General features: G+C 40.2%; 1 protein-coding gene across 1 annotated transcript in view; it reads right to left on the bottom strand.

Moving 5' to 3' along the window:
* Positions 1 to 16,532: 16,532 nt before the first annotated feature.
* Positions 16,533 to 18,923, bottom strand: part of LIN28B (lin-28 homolog B) — a 112,049-nt gene continuing 109,658 nt past the window's right edge. The window contains exon 4 of the mRNA XM_047860208.1: positions 16,533 to 16,902. Within this exon, the coding sequence (XP_047716164.1) occupies positions 16,533 to 16,902 (370 nt within the window). The remainder of the gene's footprint in view (positions 16,903 to 18,923) is intronic.

The following is an 18,923-nucleotide window of genomic DNA, read 5'->3' as shown; positions in this document are numbered from 1 at the left end:
TGTAAAACAATGCTCTTCTTGTTTTTTTTTTGTTTTGCTTTGTTGTGTAAAATATCTGTTTTTCAAGAAAAATGTTTATAATAACATGTAATGAGGTTTTTGTTATTTTTATTTTTTAAATTTTTAATGCTTATTTTTGAGAGAGACAGAGAGAGAGACAGAGTGTGAGGGGGGAAGGGGCAGAGAGAGAGGGAGACACAGAATCCCAAGCAGGCTCCAGGCTCTGAGCTGTCAGCACAGGGCCTGACGTGGGGCTCAAACTCACGGACCGCAAGATCATGACCTGAACCGAAGTCAGACGCTCAACCGACTGAGCCACCCAGGCGCCCCTATTATTATGTTTAAATACAATAACAAGCATCACCATCCTCTGAGCGCCTCCACACCTGGCCTCTGTGGCTGTCCCCTGGCTCCTGCATTAGAGCCCCAATGTCTTTCTCTGACTGGGGCCTCACTTTTGCCAATCTTTGTGTTAACCATCAGAGTAACTTGAAAATTTGCAAACAGAAACGAGCACTTTCTTATGGAGCCTCCTTGTGTGCAGAGAAAAGCCTGCATTCCTAGTGGGGCCACCAAGCCCTTCCAGGTCCAATCCCTCCTCCCCTGCACACTAGCCAGGGCGGTGACTCTGCACCCTTCTTCGAGCTCAGCACACACTGGCTCGTCCGCCCGAAATGACCACCATTCCTGCGTGGGCAGTGCCCTGGGGATAAACTGTCACTCTCCATAGAAAGGCTCCACAGCTGACATGGGAGCAGGCAGGATCCAAGGACATGTGCTTGCCCTGGGCACGTTCCTAGTTCCACCTGACAACTAGGAAAAGTAGTGTCTTTCCAAGGCCTCTACTCCTAGGCCTTGTTCTCATTGCACTTTGGGGCCATTTTCACAGTGCCGACATTGCCTAGATCGGTGTCCTCCTGGTCACTGCCCCCCTGGATCTTGGAGATTAGACACTACATTAATCTTTCCTTGCTGTTTACTAGGGACGAAGGTATCCCTACTGACTTGAAGCTGTCCTGGCCTCCTCCTTCCTCCTGTCATGAGAAAATTCCCCTCCTTCTGCTTTTAGCTAAGGCTTTCTATGCTTCTTCCCCTATTTGCTTGTCTTGGCTGCATGATACACTGTAGGACTTGCATCACGGGGCTAGCTCCAGGGCCTTCTCCGGAGAAGAAACACTGTGGCTTGGGATTTTATGCTGACTCCTTGCGTGACAGGCCAACAGAACAAAATGTGATTTGAACCAAGCTATGCTACCTCACATCTGATAAATGGAAGTCTCACAACTATAAAACGGTTCTTATAAGGAAGGCAGCCTTGAGGCGAAAATGATTATAGCCATTTACTTCCTGCTATCCACCCACAGATGATGAAAACTTATAGACCGACTCGCGTCTGTTAGTAGTTACATATAAATATGTCATTTTTGCAGAGGCTGACTGGGGGGAACACAGTGCCTTTGAAGGAGCTCAGGCAGGGGACAAACCTCAGGCTCTAATCTCCAAAGGGCCAGCCACACTGCACATAAAACAGAATTACCAGATACTCATCTGCTCTGAATTCATTTCTCTTAAAATGGCTTCTGTTACCTTGGGCCCCTAGCTAAACTTTTTCAGTGTGCTTCTCACTATTTTTGTTATTCTCATCTGATCTCTTTTAATGCTTCTCCTTATTAGTACTGATATGTTTTGTTGGTAAGAATAATTATAATACTTTACATTTTTTTGTACATTATACAGGAAGCATATTTTTTTAAGAAAAATTATAAACCGGGGGCACCTGTGTGGCTCATTCGGTTAAGCACAGACTTCGGCTTAGGTCATGATCTCACGGTTCATGGGCTTGAGCCCGTGTCAGGCTCTGTGCTGACAGCTCAGAGCCTGGAGCCTGCTTTGGATTCTGTGTCTTCTTCTGTCTCTGCCCCTCCCCCACTTGTGTTTTCTCTCTCTCTCTCTCTCTCTCATCAAAAATAAATACATGTAAAAAATTAAAAATAAAATTAATTTAAAAAACCGATATTGACCTTCAAAATAATCTATCCTAAGGAAAAAATCTATCCTTTATGTGAAAATGTGGGTCTTAGTTACATGTTATGCCAAACAGATTTCTTATCTCTGTTGTCACCTCAACCTCCCTCTTAGCTCAAAGGAGCTCGAAAGCACTGGCCCGAGTGGTGCACTTTCTCCTTGGACGTGGATTTGAAGTCAGACAAAAGCAGTTCTGAACATTGTCTCTGACCATGTGATCTTACGCAAGTTGTCAAGCTTTTTAAGTCTGCCCTGTCTTCACATGTACACTAGACCTTTCCCCAGCAGGTAGTTGGTGCTCAGTAAATGTTCTCCTCCCTTTTCCTTCTTTCCTTTGGTTGTCAAGTCTAATCCTTAAGGTTTCTGGAATCTTGGCAACCACAGAGCCAGGGGTCAGTGCCAGCAGGACCTGAGGGACAAGCAGGGCAGAGAACAGTTACCATGGCCCCTTCTGCTTACAGCAGAAATAATGAACGCCCGAGAGCCCAGCATTCACAGGCTGCAGTCTTCCTGGACACATTTGGCTGGGGCAAGAGAAGAGTCCATCCGGACTTGAGAAAGTAGCCCTAGAAAACAGTAGGCAGGGGAAGAAGGTTGTAGGCACCTCTCTATGGTGGGTTGTAGGTGGAAGACACCAGTGTGAGGTTAAATGGTGCTCTCCATGAGGTTCTACTCCAAGAGAAGGAAGAATATGTTGAGCTGTGTCCACGCTTACCATGTTAGTTTTTTAAGTTTATTTTATTACTTAGAGAGAGAGAGAGAGAGAGAGGAGAGCATGACCAGGGGAGGGGCAGAGACAGAAGGAGAGAGAATCCCACACAAGCTCATGTGCTATCAGCACGGAACCCAATGTGGGGCTCAAACTCACGAACCATGAGATCATGACCTGAGCTGAATGAGACGCTTAACTGACTGAGTCACCCAGACACCCCCACTTAACACATTATTTTGAACTAATGATCTTGTTCGTCTCTCCATGGTGACCATCGAAGAACTGTGAGCGGGTGGGATGGATATGCGTGAAACACAGTATGGCCAAGTTTGACAATAGGAAGAGTGGAAAGAAGTTTATATAGACCCCAGAGAGAGAGAAGGAAGAGTCCTCAAATGCTCAGGAGACTTCTATTCCTGTTGCCGTTTGATTGCTGGGACATTGGGCAGGTCACGTCACCTATTTGGATCTCAGTTTCATCTGTAAAATGAGGCTAAACCAGGTGAGGACTCTTCTAGCTCTGTTGTCCATAATTTCAAGTGTGTGTCCTCCTTAAAGGCTGACGTGGTATCTCCTTGCTACATATGTCCTGCATCATCCAGCTGAGTTAGGACTCTTTTTCTGGTTGGGATGATTTGGGGGGTTAGGCAACGTCTCAGCAGCAGCCTGACCATCTGGGTGTCCTTCCTATCCAGGGCAGTCCCATCCCTGCCCTGTCATTCACAAATGCTGTGTTGGTTGAAATCATGGTAGCATTATCCATGCCCACAACTGTGTTGGGCCCTTTCATCAGCAAGCATTTAATGTTTTCTTTTATACTATTGAAAGGGGTTCTTGAAAGTTCTTATCAAAGCTGGCAGCTTGCTGAAAAACCCCTTCTTAGCCCTTCTTGGATGGTGGTGATTGAGATTTTCCCCCAAAGGGGACAGAACTGTAGAATTTCAGAGCAGATAGAGTAGGTACATTTCAACTAAACCAGAAGTTCTCACACTTGAGCGGGCACCAGAGCCATCCGGAGTCTCCTTAAAGGCCCCACCAATCAAACCAGTGTTTGGCTCCCATCTAGGGAAAGGCCCAGAAGGCTACATTTCTAGCAAGTTCCCCGATGGTGTGGATGCTGCCATTATGACAACCACACTTAGATGTCCCCTTAACTAGTACAAATCTTTTATTAGCAGATAAGGAGACTATGCCTAGGAAAATTGAGCCCAAGAAAAACTAAAATCCAAGTATTCTCATTCACAACCCAATGGCTTCCAGTAAAACACAACCTGTTTTTCCCCCCTCTAGACCAATAGTTTTCAATCTTTTATTTAAAAAATCGCTTAGGGAACCAGTTTGAATACTCCAGGAGCTCTTAGGTACTCAGTATAGCCAGAATAGTGGTTCTTAACCCTGCTGCACATTGGCATCGGAGATTCTGATGTAATTCCTCTGGGCGTTCTCAAAAGCTCTGCAGATGACTCAGTGGGCAGTAAATGGGAGAATCTCCAGTTTGGAGGAAGGTCCAGGCGTCGCAGGTGATTTGGGTATAGCTGCAGGCTGGTCCAGATATTGTAGGCAAACGCTTTCCTGGTCTGGCTTTCTGCTTTAGCAAACATAAAGGAGTAGCAGTGGCTAGTTTGTGGTTTCAGGAATGAATGGTAGATGTGGGTGGCATAGATGGAGACATTCAGACCAAAGCAAATGTAGGCAGTCTGAATGGTGGGTCGTTTTATTTTTTCTGTGTATATCAAACCTTCATTTTTAAAACACTTATTCTTTTTTTTCACACACAGCTACACATTTATTTTCTTATAATGAGACCTTTTAAGACTGACCCTCTTAAGAGTACCTGGGTGGCTCAGTCAGTTAAGGGGCCGACTTTGGTTCAGGTCATGATCTCATGGTTCATGGGTTTGAGCCCCGCATCAGGGTATAAAATGACAGTGCAGGCCTGCATGGGATTCTCTCCCTCTCTCTCTGCCGCTGACCCCTCTCCCTCTCTCTCAAAATAAATAAATAAATACACTTAAAAAAAAAAAAAGATTGACCCTATTAGCAACTTACAAATAACAGCACATATCATTAACTACACTCACCATGTTGTACATTACACCTTCAGGACTTATTTATTTTATAACTGGCACTTTGTACCCTTTGACTACTGTTGTTGTGTGATTTTGCTCCGTTAAGCTCCCTTGGTCACTTTCTTTGGCTCCCTGTAGCTTCCTGAATAATAACAGAGTCACAGGGAAGCTTCCTGCCTGGTTCTGATGTGCAGGATGAGAGAACGCTTTGAATTCTGAGGTGTTTCTTCTAGCTCCAAGCCTGATCATGTGATCTGAGCATTTACTCCCTTGCAATATAGGAATAGTAGTATCTGCAATCTTTACCTTAGAATGGCTTTGTCAGAACCCAATACTTAAAGCACTGTGGAAACTATAAAGCACTATAAAAATGAAAGCTATTATTATATTAACCAGTGACACATACGTGGAAGCTTAAGAGGAACTATCTCTTCACTAAAATATACCTGGAAATTCTCTTGGAACTTGTATCTAATTTGTCCTTGCTTCTAGGTGCAAATATTCAAATCCAAAACCCAGAACACCTGAGTGTGATCATGTGAGCATTATAACAAGATAAGTTTCTTCTCAGATAATGGGGGAACAGACCTGTTAAAATGTCTCAGAAGAACAACATCCAAGTTTTAAGGAATAAAATCCTAACTAAAAATTTTAGAAGTCTTGTATTTCTTATAGCTTGGAAGGTGGGGAGGAACTTATGGGTTAGTAATATAGCATGTATGTTTAATGCAGTATGTGTGCTTACAGTTTTGAAATTTCTTATGACAAAAGGGCCTAGAAATGCTTAAAAGATTTTGTCCTAGACAAGTTACCAGTATCAATATACCTTCATCATCACGAACTCTACATTGGCAGGCTTTGTCTTCTGCATAAAAGCCCATAAGTTCATCGCTTACAACTGCATATTTTTCCTGGGAGAAATTTTCCTAGGTAAGTTTATCAATCATATGAAATATTGAGAAATCCAGTAATTGCTATGAAGCAATGTAAAACTGTTTCAGAAAGCTAGTTAAGAGTGCCCTCTGGTGGTAGTGTGAAGCAACTGACATGCATCATGGTTGGTCTTTAATCACAGAATCATTGAACTGCATACAGTTCTGTGGTTTCTTAAAGTTCGACTTTCATCCTTTACACTTCCACAGACCCATTGTACCATGGACTTCATTAGGACATGCTGTTTAGATTGTGCTGAGTTGTGTGGGTTATCTTTTACACCCTAGTGAAAATTTTAGTTGGCATAGTGCTTCATTAAAAAATAATTTTTAATTAAGAAGAAGCACTGTATGGGGCATCTGGGTAGCTCAGTCACTTGAGCATCAGACTCTTGATTTTGGCTCAGGTCATGATCCCACAGTTGTGAGATTGAAAGCCTCGAGTCCACTTCAACACTGAGCCTGCTTGAGATTCTTTCTCTCTCTCCTTCTGCCCTTCTCTCCAGCTTGCATTTTCTCTGCCTCTAAAAAAGAAGGAGGAGGAGAAGAAGAAGAAGCACTATAGGGTTTTTTTTAATGTTTATTATTATTTATTTTGAGAAACAGTGAGCGACTGAAGGAGGGGCAGAGAGAGAGGGAGAGAGAGAATCCCAAGCAGGTTCCATGCTGTCAACGCAGAGCCTGATGCATTGACATGGATCTCATGAACGGTGAGATCATGACATGAGTGGAAATCAAGAGTCAAACGCTTGATTGACCGAGCCACCTAGGTGCCCCACACTGTAGGTTGTTAACATTGCACTTTCAAATGAGATTTCTTAAATAATTAGATCTTGGCCCACAGTTTATTATTGCTTGTTCTGTTTTGTTTTTGGGTAGGGTTGGGTTTGTGTGGGAACATTAGACACTGTGATGGGATCTAATGGAGTATGTGGAATCTTAGGCAGATTTTGGGACTAAACTACTTGGGATAATCTGTTGTAATTTTAGATGAGGACAGAATATGGGGCCAAATGATATTCTGGGGTGTCTTCCAACCACTTGGTTCTATGTTAAATTTTCCCCAGAAATCTGATATGTTTCATCAGTTTATAAATGTTGTACAGTATTTATAAACAAAAAGAAAATGCCAACATAGGGGAACAGAGAGGCCTGTGGGACACCTCCAGAATGCTTCAACAGTTCCTCATATTTCAGCCCCTCCTTTGTATTTTCCAAATATTCTACCTTGAGAAAGTATATTATGATCACAATTAGATTATGTTGTTTTAAATGGATTGCTTTGGGTGAGTGGCAAAAGCAACTTTACCACAGGAGTAGCTAAATTTATATCTGGGCTAGCTGATGTAAATTATTTGCACAGAATTACTTTCACGAAGAAATAAGAGAATTTGAAGAGCCAATGTAGAGAGATCACTGCAACGACCTGAATATGGGACATGGTTATCTAAGTGAAACAAGTGATAAATAGAACTTGAACTATCTGACATGCTAATAGTGAGGGCACACTTCTAGAAGAAAACATGATTAGAAAGACCACATATCAATAATACATCTATTTGAACCAATTCAAATGTAAACATGGTTTGATTCTTAAGCTGTCTTTGCTTTTACTGGCTTTGCAGCATTGCGGCTGCCATCATACTTAGGTGGGAGTCCAGTTTTCTTGACAAAAGAGCAAAATTAACTATGTCATTTAGGGTCTTAGCAAAACCCCCAAGGCTGGAGTTGGTATAACCCTGGGATCATGTCCAGAGCTGAAATCAAGGCACTCAACCAAATGAGCCATCCAGGTGCCCCCAAAAATGTTGATTAATTTTAGAAACAAAGTACACACATGTATCCCAGATAAGAAACTTTTAAAGTGGATATTTTAAGAAACACACAACCTCAGAAATATTGACTATTTTCCAGGGACTTGAAACCACTTCAGAAAGTGTGTGTGTGTGTGTGTGTGTGTGTGTGTTGGGTGGGTGGGGGGATTATAAAGGGTGACATATGCTAATTTCTAAATTGAAGATGACAGAAATTGTATGAATAGCAGGAAAAGGTTTTCGTTTAAATTTCAGTTGTTTCTAGTAAGTAAAGCAGACAAGAGAACCCATAGTTTTTGAGAGGAAAAAAAATCAATTTCATGAAAATAACAAGAAAACAGGACCAGAATCTATCACAAAATGATAGACTGTAATAGGAACAGCTTGTATAAGATGCAAAAACGGGTAGGTAGTACAAATGTAGAATTCTGTGTATACATAAGGAAAGCCTACGATTGATTCTGGGACCTTCTATTGTTCTGAATGGACCTTACATTGGTTCTTTATTACAAAAAAGAAAAGGAAGCATACTGGACTCCCTATATTTTGTCAGTGTCCTATCAGTGAAGCACTATATTCTTTTCCCCAGTAACTTCCTGGAGAGGACAAATGTAGTGAACCAGGCTTCTCCAAAACCAGCACGTGGGTGTTCCAGCATGAAGTGCTCGTGTGTTGCTAACCATTTATAAATATTCAGATCGCCTGAAGCCCAAGCTTCTCAATGATGGTTTAGGGAGCTCTATTGTCATACCAAAATTATCTTTGTGCTCCCCCCTCCCTAAAATCTAGAGCCCTTCAAAATGGCAACCAAAAGAAATGGTGAGAACTCCTGTCCCCCATGTTCCTTCATGAAAGTAGTTCCATTCTTAGGCTATCTTCTGGAAGCTTCCATCTCTCTCCTCATGGGATTCCCTCTGCCTTCAAATGTGCACTTGGTATCCTTAAGGGTAAATGACAGATCATGAGAAGATGCTATTAAGGTATGAAGGCAAAGAGCTGCTTTTCCCTGGTATTAGAATCAGTCTATCTTGTCTTTCCGCCTCTCTGTTTTATTATCAGATTCACTAGGTTTCAAACCCACAATGAGGTGTGAAAGATATCCACCTTCAAGGATAAAAACAAAGAGCAGAAGTCCAACAGGTCTTCTAGCTACCATTTTAGCGAGAAAGTTGGAAGGCAAGGCTGTGTAACATTGTAATAATTTTGTTAAGGAAACAACTTTGTAATAATTTTGTCAACACCTGTAGATTTTCCACATTCATTATTTCTGCTATATTGTCAATTTCCCCATTATAAAATAAGACAGTAAACAAAAAAGCCTATTTTTTATCTTGAAAAATTCTTTGTTAGATATTTGTTTTTATTTTTGAGAAAGAGAGCACAGGCAGGGGAGGGGCAGAGAGAGAGAGGGGACAGAGGATCTGAAGCGGGCTCCATACTGACAGCAGAGAGCCCAACGTGGGGCTCCAACTCATGAACCACGAGATCATGACGTTAGCCAAAGTGGGACACTCAACCAACTAAGCCACCCAGGCAGGTGCCCCTATCTTGAAAAATTCTTAATTTTTACCTTTCCTAGTTGCTGCATTGCATTTATTGTCCTCTTCATTTCCATTTAAAAGAAATGGTATCAACTGTGTTGCTATTTTTTTTAAAGAGCACTGTAATTGGGTTTCACCTATATTGCCCCATTACAATTTCTCTGTTCATAAATCTGGATTCTTTCTATTGACTTGTCTTCGTTTGTCCTGTTGCTTTCAACTTGTTACACCCATCTGTTGAATTCTTATTTTCAGTTACTATAATTTTTGGTTCTAAAATCTGTTTGACTTTTTATCTTCTCTATTTACCAGTTATTTTTAAAGTCCCTGTATACTTGCAGTCGCCGAATTACCTGTGTGTTTTGATGTCTGTTGTTTTCCTGTTTCTAGCCAAATGGTCCTGTTTATTTGCATGCTTCATACTTTTTAATTGCAAGTTAGACTTTCTAGATGAAAATCTGTAGAGGCTCTGGATGCTATCTTCTTCCAAGGAGGGTTGTTTTCTTTTGGTAGGTAGGTGATGTACCAACTGTCACCTTGGTCCATGCAGGGTTAATTTTAGGCTTTGTTAGGGCTGGTCTACTTCAATTTTGCCCTTTCCCTATTGTAGGAACTGTACTCTTAGGACATGACCATTATTCCTAGGGGTTAGCCCTTCTGAAATCCGGACACCAAGCCTAGGTGTTTACCAAAGCCCATTTACGAGGCTTGAAATTCAATCTTTCTCTAGCACTAGTTGGTGAGAACACCTTTAACTTCATTAGCTTCCCAGCCAGGGGCTGGACTAGGGTGAGACAAGGGAGGTGCTTAGGGCTAGGTAACACTCTATCATAAGAACCTCTTTAAATTTTACTCTGGGCACCTCTTGCCTCCTCCTAGTTGTGGCCTTGATCTCAGCTGTGGTTTTCTGTGGAGTCTTTTTTACTCAATGACTTGAAAAGACTCTATAGAAAGATCGCTTCTTTGTGATCCCTCCTCTCTGGGATTTGCCTCTCCATTTTCTGTTTTGACAGTCCTGAATTTGTTTCCTCAGCTCAGAAAGACGGCCACTTCCTTTTGGGTTTTTATTATTCTCTGGCACCTCAGGTAGCTGGAGGTGCCCTGGGGGGAAACGCTGAGGCTAAATGGGGTGCTCGCTGCCTGTGCTTTTCCTTTCTTTCAAAGCTGGATGTCTGAAAGGTTCCTGGGTGCTTCGGTTGACCTATGATGCATTCATAAAATTGTTTTGGTTTTTTTGTTTGTTTCTCTTTTTATTTATTTATTTTTTTTTTAAATTTTTTTTTTCAACGTTTATTTATTTTGGGGACAGAGAGAGATAGAGCATGAACGGGGGAGGGGCAGAGAGGGAGACACAGAATCGGAAACAGGCTCCAGGCTCTGAGCCATCAGCCCAGAGCCTGACGCGGGGCTCGAACTCGCAGACCGCGAGATCGTGACCTGGCTGAAGTCGGACGCTTAACCCACTGCGCCACCCAGGCGCCCCTCCTAATTTTATTTTAAAAACCTTTGTATTTTTTATTGGAAAGAAATCAGAAGAAAATTAAGAAAAAATATTCATGGTTATTTCCAGGTGGTGGGATTATGTACTATTTTAATTATCTTTCAAGGCTCTCCATATTCTTTATGGTAAAGTATAACTCTACTTTTGTAGCAAAGATTCACTTGTAAATAAGAATTACCCATGAAAGTAAATAATTACCAACGACACATTTATACAATCACTCTCGCATGAACATTCATGATAGAGACCCTCACATCCTGAAATCACTGCTGCACCAACAAGGTGAAATAACACTGCTGAACTGGATATTTAAAAATGGTTAAGAGGGGTGCCTGGGTGGCTCAGTCGGTTAAGCGTCCGACTTCAGCTCAGGTCACGATCTCGCAGTCCGTGAGTTCGAGCCCCGCGTCGGGCTCTGGGCTGATGGCTCAGAGCCTGGAGCCTGCTTCTGATTCTGTGTCTCCCTCTCTCTCTGCCCCTCCCCCGTTCATGCTCTGTCTCCCTCTGTCTCCGAAATAAATAAACGTTAAAAAAAATAAAAAAAAAAATGGTTAAGATGGGGGGCGCCTGGGTGGCTCAGTCGGTTTAGCGTCTGACTTTGGCTCTGGGCAATGATTTCATGGTTTGTGGGTTCAAACCCCGCATCGGGCTCTGTGCTGACAGCTCAGAGTCTGGAGCCTGCTTCGGAGTCTGTGTCTTCCCCTCTCTCTGCCCCTCTCCTGTTCCTGCTCTGTCTCTTGATAATAAATGTTAAAAAAAAATGATTAAGATGGTAAATTATGTGTTTTATTACCATAGGGGGGGAAAAAAGAGTCATAGTAGGACCCCCCCCCCCACACACACAAAGAAAGAAAAAGTGAAGCATCCAGGTGTAGAACGGAAATGAAAATGAGTTTAATTGTCAGACGGGGTCAATTTATAGAACACAATAGTTTTATCAAATTGTTTTCATAATGTGCCAATACTACATACATAGTTTGATAATCTGCATTCACATTTTAGATACTTGGTCCTGGTATAACCTGGCTTTGATTGTCTTCTTTAAATACTTTAAACTTATTGAGGAAAAAGTCTAAGATGGTTTCTCCAAGGGTTTGAGCATTTTTGTTTTTTTAGACCACTTTTCACGACCACATGAAGTATGTATCTTGACTCACAAGCCTGCATCACCCATGTTCGCTAACACAGGAGGATTCCTTATGATGACAGGACCTACCTCTCTTCATTCGTTTAGACTGAATTTATTCACCACCTGTATTGTCATAAGTTCCATTTCTATAATCACCGATATCTGAAGATAAGTTAAAGCTATTTATGTTCAGGTTGGTGTAAACACTAGTTAACTGGCCTTTTATCCATTCTTTTAATTGAATGATCATACAAATCATGAAAAATCTCCCAAACTCATCATAAATGCCAATGTTATATGTTTTATTTTTTAATCAAGTAATTTTTAAACCTTAAAATATCCATAATTGACAGAATAAGACATCAGGCATGAAATGAGAATATAAAGTCCGTGGTCTGCAGAAAGGCAAACAGTATTCTAGTCCATCAAGATGATTACACGAGTGAAATGCCATTCCAAACATCTACTCCTTTTTTGTCCTTTAAACACACATAGTTCAAGTGTTTGTTATTTTCACTTGTAAACAACATGAGCCAAAATGGACAATGAGGTAATCTAAATACTACACATGATAAGTTAAAAACACTAGGTAAAACACCATATTAAAGACATACAGAAATCAGTGTTCACTTTGGTCTCTAGGATGGTTAGAGTTGTTAATACCAAAAAGCAACACATACTAATTAAAGCCAGCTTGGTGGTGGGTGCCAGTGGTTGACAGACACTAAGTAATTCAAGAGGTAGTCAACACCATCATTTTCAAGCTGGTGACACTCACAAGTGTTAAGCCACAGATGTATTAAATAGCATAATAGTTTCTCACAGTACAGTACTTTACCATAACTTCGCAGCTTTGTTCCAAATAAAAAATTTAAAAACGATTCATAGGTCAACCTCTCACACTCTAACTGAACATCTATGACACAGATCACACAACCACCACATCTTAAAAGAGGCTGCTGACAGCTAGGTTAAGACAGAACTTGACGCTCTTCACGAGTTGTTCTTTTCTAAAACAAATAAATCTCATTAGGACATCTAGGAAATTAAAGTCAGTTGCACTTGTACACACTTTCCCAAACTGTATAACCAAAGGGGAAATACACATATATATTTTATGATAAACATTTCTTAGAGAAAACAGATAAATTAATTTAAATTAACTTTAAGACTTAATGAGATTTCCCATGTCCTGTATAATTCATCTTACAGTGAATGTTACAAAGTCTATTAACACTTATGGGCTTCTATTCACAAACTAAATACAACTAGCAGTAACTTGGGGCCACACTGGTGCAAAACAAAACTGAGCCAGAATATTTCAAAATATTGGCATTAAAAATCCTATGTTTGTAGATGGAACGATGTTAAATACTTTGATGTTTCTTGATCTTTTTCCCTACATTGCACGCCAGACTTCCAAGTTATAAGCAGGTAAAAATCTTTTAAAATTTTTCAGTTGTAAAAATACATCCAAAGTCTTCCAGTAAAGACTAGAAATGCAAGTATAAAAAGGTTTCTACTATAATCTGCCATGTAGCAATGAATAGCTCCCAGGGCTAAGAGACTGGTAAGTGCATCTTTCTTAGGAATTACAATTGTGTTGACATGGGGGTGAGGTCAAGGGGCAACTAAGTTACAGTCCTCCTGCTCAACCTACTAGTAACCCCTGTAAACTGATGCTTCACACAGACCCTTCTCCTCAGTAGCTAGAAATGGCATTGCACGTTTACTCTATGTTCACTCCTTGGCAAGCCAGTGCTAGTTTGTTATGTGCCTAGGACAGTAATGCTGAAATAAGCTTGGCCTTAGGGCAGCACAGACACAAAAATGGAGATTGGCATCCTTTACACTTTTGCCCAGCATGAATACACTCATACACCAACCTCTCCTCCTGCTACCCCTTCCCACCCCGACCTCTGGGCAAAGCAGCTATGTCCAAGATTGCTTCTGTGTTTTCTGTATTTTTGCTTAAGTGGAAGGGTGCCCATAAGTCTTTAAATTAAATACATGATAACTTCAAGGAAATGCCCGGAGACGTTGCTAATAACTAAATGAGATGCTTCATTATTCACAAGTGTTTGTCAAAAACATGTAGTTGTGAATTCTATCTATAACACAGATTAAAAGGTTCTGTACCAGAGAATTATCAGCCACTGTAAGGCTGGAGCAGCATAAAGGTGTGCTATGCATCAACTATGAGGTAGCCTTTTGCTGTAAACAGAGTATTTCACCCATGTGAATGGACACTGTGCTCACATCAGTGATATTCACATATGCAAGGAGTTTGGAATTCTGCTTTAGAGCATGGGAAATAAAAATAGGAGAGCTGATATCTGATATTTGAAAATTTTGATCTATGTCAAACTCAGAGGTAGTTATTACTAGCATCAGTACATAATACTTATATAAAGGTCTAAGTTATTTGGTTTGTTTTGAGTAAGCAGGACTGTAGACCATTCTGTAAAGAAACAACAACAACATTATATGGTATGTTCCCTGAGCAAAGTTCTTTGTCCTGAGTATGTTATGTAATAATGATAATATTTTTATATAAAAAATAAACCCCAGCTTTTAACCATAAGATAGGTTTGGTATGTGCTCTTAGTTCAGTCTGGTAAGATGCTTAAAATGACTTTAAATTGCACCCATAAGGTCCAGTTATAAAATGCTTTTTTTTTAAATCTTGATCTCAGCTCTGAACTTTTTATATGTAAACAGGGAATGTCCAATTCTCAAGTCCATAATTTCCTATTTCTATAAGGTCAAGGAACTTTGGTTTGAATTTTCAAAGTGACTTATCATGTTTTGCATTCTTCCTGTTAACCTGCTTATTATGCCTGCTAAAAATTAAGCAATGCCACTTTGATTTGTCTACATAATTTAAATAAGCTTACAATCCTCACATAAGGCAAGGAAGTACTTCTCTACAGCTATATACCACATTCAATATCGTCAAAGGTAAGCTTTGCATCACAGCACACGGACATATAAACCACGGAGAATCTCACAAACACTGTCATGGAATTCAAGCTGAGCTATAAAGGACCGTCAACCCAGCCTGTGGCATTTTCTCCTGATGCTGGCTTGCTGAAGCAGCAGGAAATGCCTACATCCCCCAGGCCAGGATAGGTTGGGGAGGGGGCAGAGCTGCTCAGCAGAACAGGTCTCAATGGACTCATGCTATTCTCTTTTTTTGATTATCTGAGCTTACACCAACAGGCTCACACAAAACGTTGTTTATTGCCCATGTTAAAGCATTATAATGAATTGGTACCTTCTTGTAGATGTTTCAGAAAGTTAGCCATAACATATAGAACCAGGAGGACACCAACATTTTTTTTTAATGACTGAAACCTAAAGGGACTGATACTAGGACTGGTCCCCAGCCAGTTTATTAATAACCTAACTGGGGACCAACCTGAGAAGTGTCTCTATCCCCATTCCTGAACGTCCGCCCTGAACCCGCCGTGCAGGTGACTCCAGCATGAGCAATGGAGGGAACCTCCGTAAAATCAATGCCACCGTGTGAAAATCCTTGCAGCTCTCCCTAGGAGAGGCTCCGCACTCCGCCCCAGGAACGCCACTCTAGTTGTCTGCCACCCCACGCTGCTGTAGGGCAACCGTAGTGGGCAATTGTGAACATCCACTTACTTTTCGTTCTCAACCCCAGGATTATATTCTTACCTGTGCTGTCTGGTTTTAGAGACAAGTTAGATAACTCTCTAGGGGGAATAAAAAAAGCCACCAAAAAAAAAAAAAAAAACAACCAAAAAAAAACACACCAACACCGCACGACTGGAGTTTTCCTCCAAGGTCTTCAGTAGTAAACAAGGAGGCCCCCCTGTTCGACGCGATGGTTCGGACTGACTCCGTCAAGGGAAGCTGCTGTTGCCACAATCCCTTAAAAACTTCACGACATGTGAAAGATGATAATAAGCTGGTATCAAAACATCATGGAAAACAATCAAGTCACTACATTTGTACATTGCCCTCCCCCTTCATTTTTCTTAGTAGGCATCTAATTTACAGTCAAAACACATGAATTAAAAACATCGAAATATCGGCACAGTAATTACACATTCATTGTCTTTTCTGGAGTTATGGATCCCAGATTCAAAAGAGCTTTATGGCAGTCGGAGGCATATGGAGTTAAGGTACTGCCTTCAAAGGGCGTTGGGGTAGGGGAGACCCTCTATAGACATCAGGAAAGAGAGGCAATCCCATACTTGGGAGAACTGATGACTTAAAACTTTTAGTACCATATGATTGGCAGCTCTGAGATCTGAAGTAGCCTTTGGTTCACACAAAAGGTAACAGTCATGTGTTTATTTTCATGTAATATAAAGGGAGTGGTATTTGAAGAAAAATCTCCAGGGATTATCTCTGAAACCATCTAAAATGCTTCATATGGGTTTGCAATTCTTGGGGATGTCCAATTCTGTGAGGGAGGGTGTGTGCTTGTATCTCTATACACACATATATAAAGACGAACCCGCTTTATATATATGTCTACATTCCTACAGAAAATCCTCCTACACACACACACATACGGACTCAGGCTCTCTCCCTCTCACACATGCACATATAGATATACATAGTATTTCATTCTCTGAGTCACATAAAACATGACACCCTGCTCAAATGTAATTTGCTTAGAGTGATTTGTCTGTTTAAAAAAATTCACAGTTCCTCAACAGTAGTTAAAAATCCCAAATCAGCTGCTGCTGTGAAATACTGTTCCCCTGTACTTGCATGAGGTAGACTTCCCAACTGGGGAAAGAAATCGGTAACATTTCAGAAGGAGGGTTATGTCTTTTTTCTTTTTTGAACGGAAGGCCCCTTTTTGCTTGGTTCTTCCGGCACTGCAGAGGACTTCGCCAGGGAAGTTTCTTGAGATGACCTGCCTGGCCATTCTGCTATCTCGAACCTCGCCTCCTGAGGAAACGGCGGCGACGTGCAGCCATGCCCTCCCCCCAGCTCTCGAGGAAAAGTCGAAGTGCATGGCTGTGATTCTGCTTCCTGTCTTCCCTGAGAACTGGCAGGCGGCTGCGCAACAGTTTTATGTGGGCAGTTGGCCACCATGTGCGTGATGCTCTGACAGTAATGGCACTTCTTTGGCTGAGGAGGTAGACTACATTCCTTAGCATGATGATCAAGGCCGCCACAGTTGTAGCATCTGCAACAAGAACAAGGAAAACGTCTTAGAAGCAGGGAGCACGGGTCATAAAACACATTGTACAGTTTTTAAAAATGCCAAAATACACTATCAATGAGATCAGCCTCTTTTAACATGTCCTTATTAATGAGTATGGAATGGCTATTTTTAATGCCAGTTGCTTTCAAGACTGTCTTTGGCAAAATGCTCTAACAAAGTTATAAAGCTAATTGTGCTAAGCATAATAGTCAATGAAAAACAAGAGTACTAAAACATGAAAGACTAGTCACACTTCCATACAGAAATGACTTTTTTTTTTTTTAGGTTTGAGAGGTCATTTTAAAAGAACAGTTGTAGTCCACTAGAGGGCAGCCAATGGTCAACAAAAAATGACCAGCTAGCTTTAAAAAGAAGTCCATTAAAAAATAAAGCTGTTAACATAATAATATGCACTGCAATGCACTCAGCAATTGAGAAAATTATAGACCAAATTAAATTTTGTTAGTTTAACATTTCTTTGGGTGTTAATTATGTTGACTGTGGAAACCAGCTGAACTGGAAGAATTTTTTCCTTTGTACATATTAAGTAATGTGGTGAAATCTGATATATAAGAAGTCAGATGTCTATGATGAGTGATAGCTAGCAAATTATGAAGTGATATTAGAGCAATATAGTAAGTATCTGAATCAGAAGAAGCTATAGAAGAAAGCTTCTAAACACTTAGATTGTCTCTCTCTCAAAAATAAACATTAAAAAAATTAAAAGCTGAACAAGTCCATTATTTGAGAGACATATATTTGCTCAGCTTTCGTCAGATTTTCTTTGAATATATTACATTCAAAAAATATAAAGAACATAATATTGTACATTTATAAAGGTTTTTAATCCACTTGTTGAGTATAGAATTTGCTTGTTTTGTCTCCAAATGAAATGTTTTAAGAGCTTTCTATTTTAAATTTATTTTTAAATACATTTATGACCCCATAATTCTTAATATGAAGCACAAACAATAGGTCACAAAATTTTTTAAAAAGATAGCAAATAAGTGGTAACTGTGAGCATCAACTTAAGACTATACTGACAATAAAATAATTATAATTGATTACATTGTGTGTGGGGGGGGGAACAAAAGGAGAGCAAGCTTAACAACTTATACTACCATATATTTCAAAGACAAACTAAGCTCCTACTAACCTACTGAGCACTAGTATTCTATTTTCTGAGACAAGTCACAGAGGGTGTTTTTTGTTTGGTTAGTTTTTTACCTGGCAAATACTAAGATAACTATGGACTGTTTCTTCAGTTACCAATATTACCTTTCAGATTTTAGAATAATGGATTCACAAGATGGGCTTTTATTCTTTGCAATAATTAACAAGTATCCCAGGGAAAAGGAGTGCATCATATTTTCAAAAATTTAAGGGAAGAACCAAGAAACCACTTTTTCTGATTATTTCTTGTGCAATTATACACCTTAATATAATAAATTAATAAAACAAATATTATGATCCAGATGCAAATTGTTTTAGCCATGTGTTCTAAGAGATAATGGAAAAATTAAATAATAATAATATTACCAATGAATGACTGAAGTTCAGGTCCCCCAAATAACACACTAAAAATGGTATCTTTGAAATATATAACCATATCACTTACAATAATGTTTTCCCACAGAATTCTCTTTTCTACAGATAAGTGAATTCTTAAATTAAATTAAATCTGCCCTTCTATTAAATATCTTCTTTTGAATTAAATGCACTTCCTTGAGAATAACATCCACTCAGGAACTCATTGTGGAAGAGGAGAAAATAGGTTAAAGCCTTCAGTAATAGAACATGCTTTCCTGTGGACACATCAATTTCATCAGTCACTGTGGTATGCACTGTGTTATCCAATTCAGGGAACCATTCTGCCCATGCATTTACCAAGAGCTAATGTCAGGATTCCACTTTTACAAATGGGGTCTTCCATCATATTCTGTATGTGCATTTACCATTACCTTCAGGTTTTAAAAGTTATTTTTAAGGACACTATATAATTT

Source organism: Prionailurus viverrinus, chromosome B2, assembly GCF_022837055.1.
Source record: "Prionailurus viverrinus isolate Anna chromosome B2, UM_Priviv_1.0, whole genome shotgun sequence".
In the NCBI taxonomy this organism is placed as follows: Eukaryota; Metazoa; Chordata; class Mammalia; order Carnivora; family Felidae; genus Prionailurus; species Prionailurus viverrinus.
The sequence above is the reverse complement of the archived record's forward strand: the minus strand, read 5'-3'. Positions and strand labels throughout refer to the sequence as shown.